General features: G+C 38.0%; 1 protein-coding gene across 2 annotated transcripts in view; it reads left to right on the top strand.

Annotated features, from left to right (window-relative positions):
* SRL (sarcalumenin) overlaps window positions 1-16,138 on the top strand; it is a 432,041-nt gene extending 415,903 nt beyond the window's left edge. For both annotated transcript variants that reach the window (XM_044089336.1, XM_044089335.1), the window contains one exon: window positions 15,323-16,138. In XM_044089336.1, the coding sequence (XP_043945271.1) occupies window positions 15,323-16,134 (812 nt within the window). In that variant the 3' untranslated portion in view covers window positions 16,135-16,138. The remainder of the gene's footprint in view (window positions 1-15,322) is intronic.
* Window positions 16,139-18,213: the final 2,075 nt, after the last annotated feature.

Raw genomic sequence — 18,213 nt, 5'->3', positions numbered from 1 at the left:
CCCCTCCCTGCCACTATTGGCCTCATTGGTTGATCAACTAAGGACTTATGGATTTTTGGAATCCCAAAAAAACAAGGGACCCTCAAATATTTAACTTTCAAAAACCTAATGTTTTCATCACTAAGACTGTACTCCTGGAACAGTTCCTCCAAGATCAAATCCAATCTTTTGTTAAAGATGTTAATTTCATTTAAAGAGGCGGGACTAAAATATTCACCGTTATTTAAAAACCTTAGCATCCTAATGGTGCAATCATGCTGTCCCATAATTACAACCCCTCCCCCTTTATCAGGTTTCATAATCTGAATGTGTTGATTCTTCATCAACTCTTTTAACACTCGGTTTTCCTCATTAGTCAAATTATCACAAACCTGCTTTTTCCATTTGCTAAATAAATTCCTAATCTCAATTTCTGTTAATTTTTCAAAAATCGCCACTGGGGGGAGTAAAGGGGGACTGTAAGTGCTCTTTCTACTGAGCAAGTTTTTGTTTTTATTATTTTTGTTCTTATTTTCCTCACCTTTCTCATTTTTCTCCATCAACAAGTTCAAATTAATTGTCCTAGCAAACAATTTTAAATCTAGTATAGTGCCAGCCCCGTAATGTTGCCCTTTAGGGACAAAGGTAAATCACTTTGATAACAAGTCACCATGATACACTTCCAATGTTTTATCAGTGTAGTTAAAAAATGTTAACCCTTTGTATTCACTAATACATTTGACTCATTAATTTCAGGTAAATCTAGACTCATTAGCCTGTCTTCACTATCATTATTTTCAAAAATAGCCATATTACCTTCCATTAATTCAGTAAAGTTAACAATGAAACATTCGTTGTCACGTACTTCTTGTAAGTCCCCCCACACATACTGTGCATCACATTTTCAACTTCAGATGTTTTTTCAAATGTTTTTTCTATAATCAATGCTGAGTTTTTAAATGAGTTTTCCTCACCATTACTACAATTATCCAGTAAACATACACCATTATTAGTCAAAGCAAGTCCACTTACCACTGGTGGTATCATGGGGGGGTCACCTATCCACCTCCCTTGGCCCCCCTGCTGACCTTGATACCCCCCGCGGTTCTGTCCATTGCCTCTTGGGGCCCATTATCCATTCTTGCTTTTCCTGTCTCGCTGACCATCTTGGATTTTGCCAAAAATACTGTCCCATATCATTACTGGAGTCTCTGAACACCTCTGTCTGTTCATCCTCCCCACTGGGTATCATTTCCATTACCAGTTCTTCCGACTCCGCAAAAGAAACTCTAGGCTGTAATTTAGACCTTGGAGCAGGGAACGCCCTCTTCTGAGTGTAATCCTCCTCATCTCTCCTCAACTTCTTATTTTTCCTTGTTTTGACTAATTTCTCATGTTGTTCAACATGCACAAAAATGCTACGGTACAAACCTTCATTTATACCAAATGCTTCGTGCTCCAAAATCTCTTCCTGTAGCTGAATGATTTCTTCCTTAAGCATCACCAGCGGCCGTTGATTGTCTCAAATTAAGATCCGCATATATTCCATCCCCATACAATCAAATAACTCTAATAGTTCTTGATGCAGAAGAGAACCACTCACTAGGTTGTTTGGGAAGTTCCATATGCGTAGTCCCTTAGGTACCCGTCGTACCTTAATGCAGTCCTCAAAAAATGCAATGTCCAACTGTAAACCCCTAAATCTCTTCAGGGTTTTTTCTAGCCGGTAAATCTTTTGCTTCAAAGCCACACCAGATTCATTATCATTAACCACTCCCCCCTGGGAACCACTCATTGGTCTCGGCTCTCTGTTTAACCAGCTCAGGAAGTCCCCATTATTCATCGGAGGAGAAAACAAGGAAGTATTTTGATCAGTCTGATCTCTCCTATTCCTCTCATCACCACCATCATTTATCGTTCCTTCTAACAATGCTCTCGAATAGGACGTCCCTTTCTCATTAAATTTATTAATCCCAGAGCCAGAAATTCCACTCGTTCCAGGTACACTATATCTTGCATTAGCCAGTTCTTTCATATTGTTACACACCAAATCAACCTTGACGTTAGTTTGATTTATTAGCTCCAATAGCTGGGTTAAGGTTATCGAGTCTTCATTCTGTGAGCTTTCCATAGTCAACACACCTGGTCTTGGCACAAAAAGTTACCAGGTAAAAGTAGCGAGGTTTGAAAAGGTTTAAAACAGTTGGTTTCTCATGTGTGATCCTTACCCGCAACTTATCCTTGCGCCAACACAAAAAGTCATCAAACTCAAATCCAAAAACACCAAAGGTAATAATATCCACAAAATATGAAGCACAAGGTTCAGTTCCAAAATAAGGCCACCACACCAGTTCCAAGAAAGGCTGTATAAGCGCTTTCGTTCCTTTATTCACAATAAAACACAGAACTTCTTTAGATACAACAAATATATCATTTCCTCTCCATTAAATACTGTTTAAAAGTCATGTGACTTCACCTTTATTAAAAACAATAATTTGCAGTTAAATTCCTTTCCTAAGAACGTCTTCCCTTTACACCTTTGTTTATTTATTTATTCCTACAACCTCGCTAACTCCCATCTAAAAAAAATATGGGTCTATATTGAAACATCGAATGCTAAAAACAGTGAACGATGTTTCATCAACACATTTTCAGTGAAAGCTGAAAATGTCGACCACAGAACAACGATTTCTTTCCTAGGGAAAGAAATCGTTGTTCCAACCCCCCAAAAAAAAAACATTAAACACTTCCAAACAAATACACACATACCCTAACCCTAATTATACCCCCCAAAAACCAGTAAACAACTAAATACACATATGCACATAACCCAACCATACATTTAACAAAAAAAAAAAAAAAAAACAGTAAACATTTTAAACCATATGCACTTACCTTAACCCGCACCCTAACCCTAAGGTCAGTAACTCTGTCACATTTACACTTACCTTAACCCTAATTCTACCCCCCAAAAACAAAAGTAAACAGCTGAAAACACATACACATGTAACTCAACCATACATCTAACACAAAATAAAAACCAGTAAACACTTTCATACATATGCACTTACCTTAACCCGCACCCTAACCCTAAGGTCAGTAACTGTTGCACAATCACGCTCGGGAGCTATACCAGACAAGGGAAGACACTACTCTGCAGAACATGGCAAAATATCAAAGCGATCAAGCGACTTCTTTCCCAGGGAAAGAATTCGCTGAACAGCCGCTTCACTGTTTTGCCTGTTTGCTCTACGTGTCGACGAAAATGCATTCGACAAAATGCGTTTTCGTTGTACTAATAGGAACCCAAAAAATATATATTTTGGTTTATTATACCAGATATGTTTATATAGGTTTATATAGGTTTTTACACATATTTATATATATATATATATATATATATATATATATATATATATATTTTTTTTTTTTTTTTAGATGGGAGTTAGCGAGGTTGTAGGAATAAATAAATAAACAAAGGTGTAAAGGGAAGAAGTTCTTAGGAAAGGAATTTAACTGCAAATTATTGTTTTTAATGAAGGTGAAGTCACATGACTTTTAAACAGCCTTTCTTGGAACTGGTGTGGTGGACTTATTTTGGAAATGAACCTTGTTATACTGTTTGTCATGATAAGTTTACTTGCACAACTGTACTTTCTAATTGCGCATCTTTGTCAGACTTTTTGCATTACATCTGCTTGCACCCTGCATGCTGTCATTTCTAATTATTTGAACCATAACTGCCATTATAATATCAGAAAAAACGTGTTCATACTTCTTTAGACTGTGATTGTAAAATTAAATTCCAAATGTTCTTGTGAATTCTCTGGAACAAGATGATGATGGGTACCAATAACCCATCACCAGTCAAAGTGACTATTGCACTGTTGCTAAGAGATGTATGTACACTTTTTATAAAAATCCTGAAGGATGCACATAACAAAATTAGGAGCATGTGTCATTTATAATCATTAAAATCAGGATAAGGAAAAGGAGCAGGTTCTGTGATTATGACTGCACCTAGCAGAGGTAGTATTAACAAAATCTGCCTCTAAGTGGAGAGTGTCCTATCTGCAGCTTTTGTTAGAGAATGACAATCACAGAACAAAGTGTAGCAGAGAAATTGTGGTCAGGGAATATTTATCCTGATACAAATATAGCATCCAAACCATTGAGATCATGGGCAGCGGAAATCAATTGCAAAGCGCAATGTAAGCAGACTGAAGATCATTCTACCACAGACAGACATGAACTAGTCTGAGGGAAGAAAAAGGGTTATGCAGTTTAGACAAACTATGAATAAGGTAAAACATAGTTATAAACCCTATTAGTAGAGGAGTTACATGTAAGGAAAATGTATATATTCACTCTGTACTTTAGTCTACCCCAATGCAGCGTGCACTAATGAAGTCACTACCTGGAAAGAATTCATTTCAGGTAGTTTAAATAAGTATGTCAGATACTGTTCAAGGTTAGCCCACAGTTTATTCCGTGAAGTGAAATGAGGGGAAATGGGATAATTAGTTCAACTGTTTTAAATCTTGGAAAGTTAGAGTATAAAATGTGCATCACATGAGACCTTTTTGTCTAGTTAAAATAGGATCAGAGTGAGGAGACACATTTGAACCACTTCAAAAAAGTGATATAAATAAACCACAACCTGACTACTGAGAATATATTTATTAAAGGTCAAGGGCTTCGGCAACAGCATGCCCTTAAGGATCTGAGAAATTGATCTGAAGACACTTTAGGGACTTAAAAAGATATATCTTCTTCAGTTTATAGAAAACAAATGCAAAATTCCCAACAATCTCCTGCAACTGGACCCAACTGAGAGGGCCTGTGCATTTACCTGTGAAATTTACCATTATCTAAATAGCTGCATAGAAAAGACAACAATCACTGCCCATCAAAATTCACAAATAAACCTCTCTGGTGGCATTCTTATATTAATATTAAATAGCAGAAGAAGGAAAGATTGTAAGAAATCCTCATCCCCTTATCTCAGGATCACACTGAAACTTGCCAATAGGTAGCTTGAATAGTACTAAAAATATAAAGCAGAGTATGAGCTTAAGGCTGCTACTGATGACAAATGAAACTACAAATCTCTCTGAGTTATGCCAGGAAATTAAGGAATTGTGTTCAACATTGCACTGAACGCATGTATAATAATATCACATATTCCAATCCCAAGGATATAGCTAATATATTATCAGATAAATATAGTGCTAATTTTACCCCCACCTGACCACATTACTGCCGCAGCGTTCTTAAAAATTTATTTTCCCCTGAAATCACATTGGAAATTGGATCTGTGTCAGACCATCGAACTGCCAAATTGTTGAACGTCATCTCGTCGACAATGCAGGCCATCAACCCTCCCCCAGCTAATTATATATACCAACTCTAATATTGCACTGCAGTGGGAAAAGGGCAAATTTCCTGATCCCCACATTAACATGATCTCAGTCAGAATGGTTTGACATCCTGCATTGTCGACGAGATGATACGTTCAACAATGTGGCTGTTCAACCGTCTGATAGAGACTCCATTGGAAACAAGTCTTAGAACCCCCAACAAAGGCTAAAAATAATACTTCCTTGGGACCAGACAACATACCAAGCTGCATTCTCATCAGTGCTCAATTATGCACTGTCTGAGCATCTACTAAACTGTTCAGCCTCAACTTATTCACGTTTGTGCCTGATACCTGTAGTACAGCCACTGTGTCTCCCCTACACAAGAGTGGACCCTGTGAGATTATAGGTCTATCAGCCTCACCAGCCTTGGGTGCAAAGCCATAGAATGTATCATAGCAGCACTTATTTCTGCAGACAGGTAAATGAACTGTTCTTGACCCTGATCAATTTAGTTTTGTGACATGCAGATCCTGACTCTTTAACCTAGTAAGTGTTTTGGAAAAGATTACAGAGGCAGCAGACTGTAGTCAGTCAGTGCACATTGCTTATCTTGACCTGGCTGATGCTTTTGAACTCTCCCCCAAACTTGTATTATTAAAAAAATTAAAAAATAAAAATCTTAATCTAAACCCATATGTTTTACTTTGTGTTGCAAACTGGCTATCCAGCAGATCCCATGTTGTGAAAGTTGTTGGTACCCTCTCTGTACATTTAAATTGTAAATAATGGGGCTACCACAGGGATCAGTGCTGGGACCTCTCCTATTTAGTATTTATTTTGCTGATATCTAGTTCAATATCCTGGAGCTGTGACTGCTATAAGTTTGCTGATGAAAGCAAGCAAGGCACTGTTATCTGTTCATCCACTGACACTAAACAGCACCAGCAATGTCTGAAATAGGTATGTACCTGGTGTACTGAAAATGGTATCAAGTTAAATGCAAAAAGTGTAGCATAGTAGCATTCTGCAACAAAAAGCTGTTCCCACCACATGTTATAAATGGTCCTGTTCAGACAAATGTGATATAAGAGACCTGGATATTTATGTGGACAACTCCCTTTCATCTAATCATTATGTTTCCACCACAGTATGGAAACTTTTCTGTCTGTCTGGTTCAGCTAATCTCCAAGGGAAAATCTTCATGATCCAAAGAAGTTATTTTGCCACTGTACTCAACCCTTATCCAGCCCCCTTTGTTATATATAAATCCAAGTATATCATTCATCTAGAAAGGCCACAAAAATACCTAACTTAAGAAAATCAAAGGCATTAAATCCTTCAATTGTCTCAGACAATTAGCATGGCTTTCCTTATACTCAGCATGCTGGCTGCTCTGAGGTGAAGTGTTTTGCTTTCCAAGCCCAATGTAAGACGCACCCTATTTAACTTCCTAATTCTTTATAAAACCAGTGGCTCTACAAACACCCCCAACAGGAACGCAAATCTATACAAAAAAAAAAGACTCGCTGGAGGGCTAGGTTCCTAACTCAGTATATTCCCAGCCTGTAGAATATGTTACTATTGCAGGTCAAAAAATGTGCTACTTTAACTACCTTTTAGGCTAGCCTTGATGATTTCATAGATAGACACAAATTTACACCACTGTTATCATGGTCAGCCCTGCTCAGTTTGAGAGATAAGCACTTATTAACAGTTTGAAAAGAGTGGCATGAACTTTAGGTGTGTCTGCATAAAGGTGTTTATGACTAGTCATCTCCTTGTGATCGCTTGCTTAGTGCTGTTCCTATGTTCTGTATGGAGACTGTATTTAACAATCTTTTTTTAAACTATAGTTTTAACAATAGTGGGACTGGGGTTTAAGTGACTACCAAACAATGCTTATTAGTGTGAGAGGATGGAGTGCAGAGGCGCAGTACTCATTGTAATTCCTGCATTCTGGTTCCTTCAGCTACCAGGTGTTCATGCATTCATTCTTTTTCACACTCCTGTGCTAGTTAGGATCACAAAAGAGAAAGAGCTTCCTGTGACATACAGCAAACAAAACATAGAATACCACTCTAGAAAAGGATGCTAGTCTATCACCAGACACACACACACACACACACACACACACACACACACACACACACACACACACACACACACACACACACACAACCTTAGGTAGTTTTGAAGCCTACCAGTTCGCCTATCTGCAAGTCTTTGGAATACTTTGGGACACGGGAGGAAACTGTAGACTGCAACTTAAAATATGCAGACACAAAGAAGGGCAAACAGATCCTGTACAGACGATATCCAGCTGGGAAGTGAACAAGATAACCAAGCCCTGTAAAGCTGCAACATTAACAACCATACCACTGTGCTGCACTGCAATATTAACAACTGTACAACTGCTCCACACTGCAACATTAACAATTGTACCACTGTGACATATAATCAACAGGAAGACATCTCTTGTTTGAAGCATGTTCAGATATTTTATGTGCTTAAACACTGTCTGTCAAAACTTTAACAATTTTATATAATGCAACTCACTCTCAAAACATTTTTATATCTCTTACTCCATCTTATAAAACATCCACATGTCCAAAATAACATTTCCTTCATTAAGTTAAAGTACAACTTTTACAGGTGATTTAAAATGTTTGTGTGTCACTTTTTATTAGTCACCCTACCTTACTCTTTTATCAACAAACCTTTACTATAGTTATTTGCTTTTGATTAAGATAGAAAAAAGTATCAAAAACTCCCGTTGTCCTGGATTTGTAAAACTTAAACTACGTTAGCTGCCAGAAGGAGAAGCTGCAAGGTACAATGAGCACTTTCGTTTATGTAATAGTAATGAACTCCTTCAGATAAGCTTGAAAAAACAAGTCAGGTTTTTAAATAAGGCCCAGAATGATCATCTGATTAAAGCCTCCCATTTACATTTCTTAAAGTGCCAAAGTGATGTAAAAAGTGCTATTTAAAGTGCATAAACACAGTAATCTAAAAGTGTGAGATTATTCATTCACTAAAAGTTCTGAATAAATAAATTTATTAAAAATATATATTAAAAATAGGAAGAAACTCCAAGACCGTCAAATGAAGACAATAATTCGATAAAAAGGCAATTCCTTTATTCGACTGTTAGATGATAAAATCCAAGGGTTAACAAAGTGAGAAACAGCAATATAAGACAAGCGCTTTCGCTTGGGTAATACCAAGCTTTATCAAGTCAAAAACAGTTTCTTTCAAAAGAAGCTACTGTTTAAATAAGAATCTTAGTTGATCACATGCTTAATTGCAGCTGGGTCTCATTAAAGAAATCAATTAGAAGTGTCATGAGCAAATAAATAAACAACTCAATCAAGTGTACATAAAAAATGTTTGAAATCCACACTGCTTGTAACATGATGCATAACTAATGTACCGTGTTGGTACCATTATAAAATTACATACATGAATTGTTCAATGAAAAGAAAAAGCAGTGTTAAAAATGTAAGTGAAAGTAGGAATGAAAATAAAAATAGAAATAAAAATGGGGATTATATACAAACCAAATGGATTTAAAATCAGCAATATAGAGTAGGCTAAAAATGTGTATATTACATTCTTGTTAATCATATAAGAATGATATCAGAATACAAGTAAATGGCACGCAATTGATGGGTTGTAAGATGTATATAAAATGTGTGTAAAGTGGGGTATAAGGTGGTAATGTTGTAGAAAAACATGTTACAGCCTGGCTCTTCTGAGCTTCAACACTGAGCCTATGCTAAGTGTACCATTTAGCCCTGGAGGCCTACCTGCATCTAACCTGAGCTGCCAAATCAGCTCCCTGTATTCCAGGGTTGATTCCCAGTCACCTCCTCTAGTACTGGGGTTCACTTGCTCAAGAATCATGAAAGAGAGTTTGTAATTATGACATGTGAGTGAATGTTTGAAAAAGGCATTACTTTCCTTTTCTTTTCAATGTCATAAATGTGCTCGTACAACCTTTTCCTGAATTCTCTCTCTGTTTTACCTATATAAAAGGCACCACAGGTGATGCAGAGCCCAATGTAGACCACTCCTTTAGTTGCACATGAAAAGTGGCCAGGAGATCTGATGTGAGTGTGTCTAGATTTTAGGTAAATGTGAGATTTGTTTGTGATAAGAGGACACTGCTTGCAGGCACCACATTTGAAGGTGCCTTTGTTGTGTTGTGGGTTGTGAGTAGTTGTTGTAAGTTTCTTCTCAAAGATTTCTTTGAGGTTTTGCCCCCTCTTCCTAACAAAATTGGGCTTGGCTGGAATAATGTTCCTGAAGTCATCATTTCCGGCCAGCACAAACCAATATTTGGAAACAATGGTTTCAATTTGTTCGGAGTTGTCAGAAAAGGTGTAGATGAAGTTGCCATCCTTCTCTTTGTTTTGTTGTTGTGTGAGGTTGGGAATCTGCACTTGTGTACGTCCAAGCAGTGGAGGGTATAAAGTGTCTCTTTTGGTTAGAATTTCATCCGTTAGAGAATTGAGCAAGTTGACAGGGTAACCTCTTTCAATGAACATACGGTGTAGATTCTGGATCTCCTCTAAGAAGTCCGAAGGTCTGCTACACATTCTTGATGCTCTTATAAGTTGTCCCTTTATTATACCTTTCTTTTGATGAAGTGGGTGCTGACTCTCATAGTGTAGTAGAGAGTTAGAGAAAGTGGGTTTCCTGTAAACCTTGGAATATAATTCCAAAGATTGAGGGTCCCTGTGAATAGTGACGTCAAGGTAGTGCAATTCTTCATGGCTAATATTGTGTGTGAAGGTCAAGAACTCCGTAGTGTTGTTGATGTGTTGCAGGAAGGCCGATAACTGGTCCTCAGTGCCTTTCCAAATAAGGCAGATGTCATCAAGGTATCTGCAGTAAAAGGTGAGAAACTGTGCCCAAGTCGTGCCAAATATGTACTCTTGCTCCCATCTGTGTAGTACCACGTTGGCATAATTGGTAGCGCAAGAGGCACCCATCGCCACTCCTTTTAACTGCTTAAATAGTTCCCCATTGAAAAAGATGTAGTTGTTGTTTAAAACCATGTTCATCATGTCAATGATTAAATTGATGAAGTTGTTGCTCAAGTTGGTTTCTTTGGTGAAAAAATCAGCAAACCATTCTAACCCTGTCGAGTGGGGAATGCTGGAAAAGAGGTCTTTAATGTCAATGGTGACCAAAAGAGAGGAGGGGGGGCAATTGGTAACAGGGAAAAGCTTTAAGAATTCCCATGAGTCTTTGCACACATGAGTAAGAGCATGAATGTGTTGTTTAGTAACATAGTCAATAAACTTGGCAATGGGTTCAGTCGCACCACCTGCACCCGAGACAATAGGTCTAAAAATCAACGGGTTGATGCCCTTGTGTGTCTTTGGGATTCCAAAGATGACCGGAATAGTTGGTTTGTTAACAATCAAAAAATTGTAAAGTTTTTCATTTATAAATCCCTGCAATAAGTTGTCATATAAGGAGGATTTGATTTTTGCAAGTGCGATATTGTATTCGTTCCGAGAAATGAAACAGTACTGGGTGTCATCATGTAAAACATGATGCATACTGGCTTCATAAGCGGACTCGTACATGAGAACCACACCACCACCTTTATCAGGTTTCATGATTCTGATATGTTCTTCAAACAATTTGTTAATGTATTCAAAATGTTCAGTATTCAAGTTGGTTAGGTGCGGTCTCGGGGGGTTACCATACATGTTTCGCAAATCCTGTTCAATTAGTTCCTCATACAATCTGAGAAGTGGATGCGTGGGGGGATTGAAAATGCTTTTCCTACACAATCCTGTAGGTTGCCAAATTTGTCCTTTGAAAAAGTGTTTGAGGTTAAGTCCTCTGATAAATAACTTGAGGTCAACTAATAACTGAGCCAAGTTTGCTCTGTTGGTGGGGACAAAATGAAATCCTTTGGTGAAAAGATTGAAAGCTGTGTCATTGACTACAAGGTCTGTGTAGTTGTAAATGGTGAAATCATTTCTCCTAAAGATAGTGCAGTTGGCATGTTCGGTTGCAGTGATATTGGTGCTGAGCGGGACAGCAGGGTCCATAAATTCAATGCTGGGGCAGATTTGATCGGGGGAATTTGAAACATCTTGAGAAATATTCTCTAATATTGTTTGTTCGTCCACCTCCACCCTGTCCTCTGTGGTTTGGGACCCCATGCCCCGGGCCTCCCGGGGTGTATGGGAAAATCCTGCTCACGTTGCCTTTTGTCTTTTTCAGCCAAACGCTCACTCCTACGTGGAGCATGGTGGGTGTCTGGCTGAAAAACATCATCTCCATCATTGCCAGGGGTACTAGTTAATCTAGCAGTTTTAGAAAATTTGTTATGACAGGGATATGCTAAATCATTCCTATATTCATGTAAATCCCTCTCAAGCTTTCTTATTTTTCGATTCATAATCTTATTACAAAATGAATCAACATCATCAAACACCTTATCATATTCGTGTTTGACCGTGGAGAAATGGTTGTCAGAAACAACCAACTGATGTAAAGCATTCAGTTCAGTGTTTAACATGTTAGCTTTACTTTCATATTCTGCAATCATTAGCTTCATAATTTCAATCCCTGCCTTGTCAAATATGTCACACATTTGTCTGTATTGTGCAGTGCCATGTTTAACGTAATTTGGAAATTTAAAACCGTAAACCCTTCGGAATACGTTTAACATTAACACATTCATACAAGTAGTCTATTTCCATTTGGTTGCTTCTCAACCCATACAATTTGTTTTTAAAGTCATCAAAATCCCCTTCAATTGAAGTGGAATTATTGGAACGAACAGTACCTTTTTGAAAATTGAAGGGTTTGTTAGCCCAGTCAGTGAAATTAAAATCCTTGGGTTTCTCCTTCCCTCGTTTCGAACGAGTAGAGTTGGTGGACTTGGTGCTGGAGGCGTTGTTGTGGGCATCCGCGTCTACATGCGTTGTGGTATCCAAAATCGTTCTTTTGCCATGCAAGTCCAATGAGTGCGTTTTGTTGGCCTGAGTATCAGCCGAGGATGCAGAGTTGTTGGCATTAGTGTTGGCGTTTTGTTGTGCATGCAGCAGCCCTTTTAGTTCAGCTAGCATGTTTAGAACCTCGTTGAATTCGGTACGTGAAACCGGAAGTTGATTGCCTACGTCCTGAAGCAAGTGCGGTGTAACCGCAGGATCGAACGTCTCCACTGCAGCGGTCATGGTGTAGAGCAAAGCCACGGAAAACCAAATGTAAATCACACACAACCAGGAAGAAACTCCAAGACCGTCAAATGAAGACAATAATTCGATAAAAAGGCAATTCCTTTATTCGACTGTTAGATGATAAAATCCAAGGGTTAACAAAGTGAGAAACAGCAATATAAGACAAGCGCTTTCGCTTGGGTAATACCAAGCTTTATCAAGTCAAAAACAGTTTCTTTCAAAAGAAGCTACTGTTTAAATAAGAATCTTAGTTGATCACATGCTTAATTGCAGCTGGGTCTCATTAAAGAAATCAATTAGAAGTGTCATGAGCAAATAAATAAACAACTCAATCAAGTGTACATAAAAAATGTTTGAAATCCACACTGCTTGTAACATGATGCATAACTAATGTACCGTGTTGGTACCATTATAAAATTACATACATGAATTGTTCAATGAAAAGAAAAAGCAGTGTTAAAAATGTAAGTGAAAGTAGGAATGAAAATAAAAATAGAAATAAAAATGGGGATTATATACAAACCAAATGGATTTAAAATCAGCAATATAGAGTAGGCTAAAAATGTGTATATTACATTCTTGTTAATCATATAAGAATGATATCAGAATACAAGTAAATGGCATGCAATTGATGGGTTGTAAGATGTATATAAAATGTGTGTAAAGTGGGGTATAAGGTGGTAATGTTGTAGAAAAACATGTTACAGCCTGGCTCTTCTGAGCTTCAACACTGAGCCTATGCTAAGTGTACCATTTAGCCCTGGAGGCCTACCTGCATCTAACCTGAGCTGCCAAATCAGCTCCCTGTATTCCAGGGTTGATTCCCAGTCACCTCCTCTAGTACTGGGGTTCACTTGCTCAAGAATCATGAAAGAGAGTTTGTAATTATGACATGTGAGTGAATGTTTGAAAAAGGCATTACTTTCCTTTTTCTTTTCAATGTCATAAATGTGCTCGTACAACCTTTTCCTGAATTCTCTCTCTGTTTTACCTATATAAAAGGCACCACAGGTGATGCAGAGCCCAATGTAGACCACTCCTTTAGTTGCACATGAAAAGTGGCCAGGAGATCTGATGTGAGTGTGTCTAGATTTTAGGTAAATGTGAGATTTGTTTGTGATAAGAGGACACTGCTTGCAGGCACCACATTTGAAGGTGCCTTTGTTGTGTTGTGGGTTGTGAGTAGTTGTTGTAAGTTTCTTCTCAAAGATTTCTTTGAGGTTTTGCCCCCTCTTCCTAACAAAATTGGGCTTGGCTGGAATAATGTTCCTGAAGTCATCATTTCCGGCCAGCACAAACCAATATTTGGAAACAATGGTTTCAATTTGTTCGGAGTTGTCAGAAAAGGTGTAGATGAAGTTGCCATCCTTCTCTTTGTTTTGTTGTTGTGTGAGGTTGGGAATCTGCACTTGTGTACGTCCAAACAGTGGAGGTTATAAAGTGTCTCTTTTGGTTAGAATTTCATCCGTTAGAGAATTGAGCAAGTTGACAGGGTAACCTCTTTCAATGAACATACGGTGTAGATTCTGGATCTCCTCTAAGAAGTCCGAAGGTCTGCTACACATTCTTGATGCTCTTATAAGTTGTCCCTTTATTATACCTTTCTTTTGATGAAGCGGGTGCTGACTCTCATAGTGTAGTAGAGAGTTAGAGAAAGTGGGTTTCCTGTAAACCTTGGAATATAATTCCAAAGATTGAGGGTCCCTGTGAATAGTGACGTCAAGGTAGTGCAATTCTTCATGGCTAATATTGTGTGTGAAGGTCAAGAACTCCGTAGTGTTGTTGATGTGTTGCAGGAAGGCCGATAACTGGTCCTCAGTGCCTTTCCAAATAAGGCAGATGTCATCAAGGTATCTGCAGTAAAAGGTGAGAAACTGTGCCCAAGTCGTGCCAAATATGTACTCTTGTATATTAAAAATATACAAAACCGCTTATTTGTGGATAATATAAGTTTTTGCAAGAACCTTGCAGCTTCTCCTTCTGGCAGCTAACATCATTTATGTTTTACAAGTTTGCTTTTTGTCTCTGCTGCTTTGGATTGTCCTGGATTTGGTAGCCATCTTCTCTACATATACTGCCTTACCTTTACCATCCTGTGTGTAATGAGGTTGAATGAAATACCATAAATCTAATTTTCTTATCAAATGTTACAACTACAGAAATGCATTCTGTTGTTGCATTTGTATGCTAACCTCTGTCTTTCAGATAAAGAAATCATTGAAATATTCTTCATGCTAAACTGCAATGTACTGATGTTTCTTTCTTACATGCAAACTATTTTAAAATGTAATCTTCCACAAGTTATCTAAACATATAATAAAGGACATACTAAAACAATAGTATACATTTATTAACATTTTACATTTTAGAATAGTTTAGCAACAGGATTACAGAAATAGTTATTGTTGATATCAGAGATATGCTCTTTGGCTGATGTAATCAGTTTTCTTTTTCAGTATTTGTTGCTTAACTTTTTAGACTCTTCTTGGGTGAGTAGGGACTGGTTTCATAGTGGAAATCAGACACAAGTGTATTTATTCTATACTGGTGCTCGAAGTATTTCCTATGTTTAGTCAGTCCTAGTCAAATTATCTTGCATAAATGTCAGGGAAAAAATGTCACAGTGTAAAAAGAAGGTGATCTTAAAATGTTTTTTCTTTGTTCTTAAATCTGATGCCTTGCAGTTAGTGATATTGCAGGGACTTCAGTTTTCATTTTCCATTTTTCATTCATTTTCTTTCTTTTCTTCTTCTTTTTGTCTCCCCAAAGGCTACCCCTTCAATGATGTCTGCCAGTGGTTCATTGACAGAGCTGACCTTATCTTTGTCGTGTTTGACCCTACCAAACTGGATGTGGGCTTGGAGCTTGAAATGCTTTTCCGTCAGCTTAAGGGACGTGAGTCTCAAATCAGAATCATCCTCAACAAAGCTGACAGCCTGGCTACTCAAGACTTGATGAGGGTCTATGGAGCTCTTTTCTGGAGCTTGGCACCCCTAATCAATGTCACTGAACCTCCTAGAGTCTACGTCAGCTCCTTTTGGCCCTTGGAATACCAGCCTGACACCCATAAGGACTTGTTTCTCAAAGAAGAGATCTCCCTCTTGGAAGACCTTAACCAAGTTATAGAAAATCGACTAGAGAACAAGATTGCTTTTATCCGTCAGCATGCCATTAGAGTCCGTATCCACGCTCTTCTTGTTGACCGGTATGTGCAGACCTTCAAAGAAAAAATGACTTTCTTTAGTGATCCAGAATTAGTCTTCAAGGAGATTTTGGATGAGCCTGACAAGTTCTTCATTTTCAAATCTATCCTAGCAAAGACAAATGTTAGCAAGTTTGACCTTCCCAATCCTGATGCCTACAGGGATTTCTTTGGCATCAATCCAATTGGAAATTTCAAGCTCCTTTCTCAGCAATGTTCCTACATGGGAGGCTGCTTATTAGAAAAGATCGAACGAGCCATTACAAATGAACTTCCTGATTTGCTTGGTGGCATTGGTTTAAAAAAGAAACCCATCTTTCCCTCTTGTGAAACTACTGGTTGTGGGGAAGCACCAAAGAACCGCTACAGAAAACCCTAATTAGTAGCTCCTGAGATTTCTGGGTGGATGTGCTTATGTCTTATTTGTCTAAGAAAACGTGGTTTATTAACCCTTTGAGTGTTGAGTTGGCAAGACTGAAGTTTCAAAGGACTATGCAAAAAAAAGGATGGAAAATGTCATGTGAACTGTGAATTACCACTGTTTTTAAAAATGCACAAAATTATGTACTGGAGTTCAGAAATAAGCTTTTTCAATTCTATATCTGCTTTCCTTTTCTGTTTTGTTTAATACGTTTTCCAAGAAAAAAGAGGGGTCGGTTTCACACATACGCTTGCACCATTTTAAGTTTTGTAGAAGATGTTAATTAATTCCTTTCCTATTTCCCTTAAGAGTCATAAAATCACATTAAGTGTTTTTAAAAATATTCTAGACATGATGCTTTTTTCTCAGATTTTCCAACATTGTGTCTTATTAATTGAAATTGATGCTTTTCAAAGGCATACTGGTCTTTATTGTCAGTATTATTAATGTGCAACAGGTCATTATTTCACCCAAAACCAATGTATTTCAGAAAAAAAGAAGAATTTGCTTGATCCCAATTACTTCTTCCTTTATGTGGGGCAGACACATAAGCTAACAAACGTGAAAAGCCAAAAACAAAAGACCCTCCTACAAGTCTTAGAAGAGTAATATATAACTAGTACTGTGGCAGAATTATTTTTTAATGATGAAGCTTTAAAGTTAAACAGTATTTATGCAAATCATGTATGTTTATTACCTGAACCCTATTTTAAGGTGGAGGCATATGCTTCATGAAGGAAAGAGGCCTAAAACTGCTTAATAGACATGTGTGAACAGTGTACAGAGCTCCAGGCTTGCAAAGTAGAAGCTGAATTGTGATGTCATCGGATGGGAGGGGTGAGGGGAACTAACTTGCTCATTTGCAGGTTATTCATGTCAGTGTTGTGTAGCCACTGAATAACTGCTTTCTGATTAAGATAGACCCATTCCTACATTGTACAGGTGCTGTACTCAGAAAGCTTTTACATTGTTCTTCACAGTTCCCTTTTCTTAGTGGAGCTGATTACCTCGGGTTTCTCAGCCACTGATCTGTGGGTAAGTGGCGTGCTGCACCTACTTTCTTTGTTAGTGTGTGCACATCTCTGAATCTGGTGCACCCATGATTACGACCTGGTCACTAACGTAAGTATGTTCATCTCCAAGTTGATGTCAGTGGGTATGCTCTCACATTGCTTCTTTGAGTTTGCTGATACATTTTTTTTTTCGATGATAATCAGAAATTCTTGCTGCTATACCTGAAGTTATCATCAGTTGCTGTTTACAGATTGATGAAGTCATTGTTTTAGCCTTGACATAAAAATGAGTAGGAAACTCCTACACTATCAAGCCATATCAGTCCATTTGTGCTTATAAAACAGTTGGCCAAGATAAAGGCCTAAACACTTTGTTTTGACTTTATGTTGTTATGTACACTGCATTACTGACAGGGTCTTGCTTTAAGCTGCTGGTAAACTAGCTGGGCTGCATTATACACCTTCAACACTATGCTTGAAGCTATTGTTTTCTTTTTGCTGTATATATGCATGAGCCATTTTGTAATCAGCACTCACTCTGATATGTCATCAACTGCTCTTTGTAGCTTGGTTGTGCTGTTGAAGTACTGTCAGCACGCTCCTCAGAACTGCCATAAGCCCTGTCTTTTGAGTGATTTCAGTGCTATTTAGCTCAGAATACTTGGTATCTAGCTGTTATCACATATGTAGTTATTAAGCACTGTGCTCAAGCTGTCAGATGCTAATAACTGTGAATGGGTGAGGCCATGTTCGACCAGCTGGGTAGTCATTGGCTGATATCTGAGGATGGGTGGTACCATGTCATACACTACTCTGTACTAGTATCACTGACTCTCTTGTATGAGCATAAGATGTTTTGTCATTAATTTAAAACTACATGTAAAGCTACTGCTCTTTCATAAGACAGGCTTAACAGTGCTGCAACTCAGGAATATCCTGGCTTCTGTCTGCAAATGGAAGGTGCTGTATTGTTTTTTGTTATAAATTTTAGGCCGCGGGTAATCAAAACTGCTACATTTTCAGT

Source organism: Protopterus annectens, chromosome 12.part0, assembly GCF_019279795.1.
Source record: "Protopterus annectens isolate FY-2018-M chromosome 12.part0, PAN1.0, whole genome shotgun sequence".
Classification (NCBI taxonomy): Eukaryota; Metazoa; Chordata; order Ceratodontiformes; family Protopteridae; genus Protopterus; species Protopterus annectens.
Note: the sequence above shows the minus strand (reverse complement) of the source record. Positions and strands in the feature narration are given on the sequence as shown.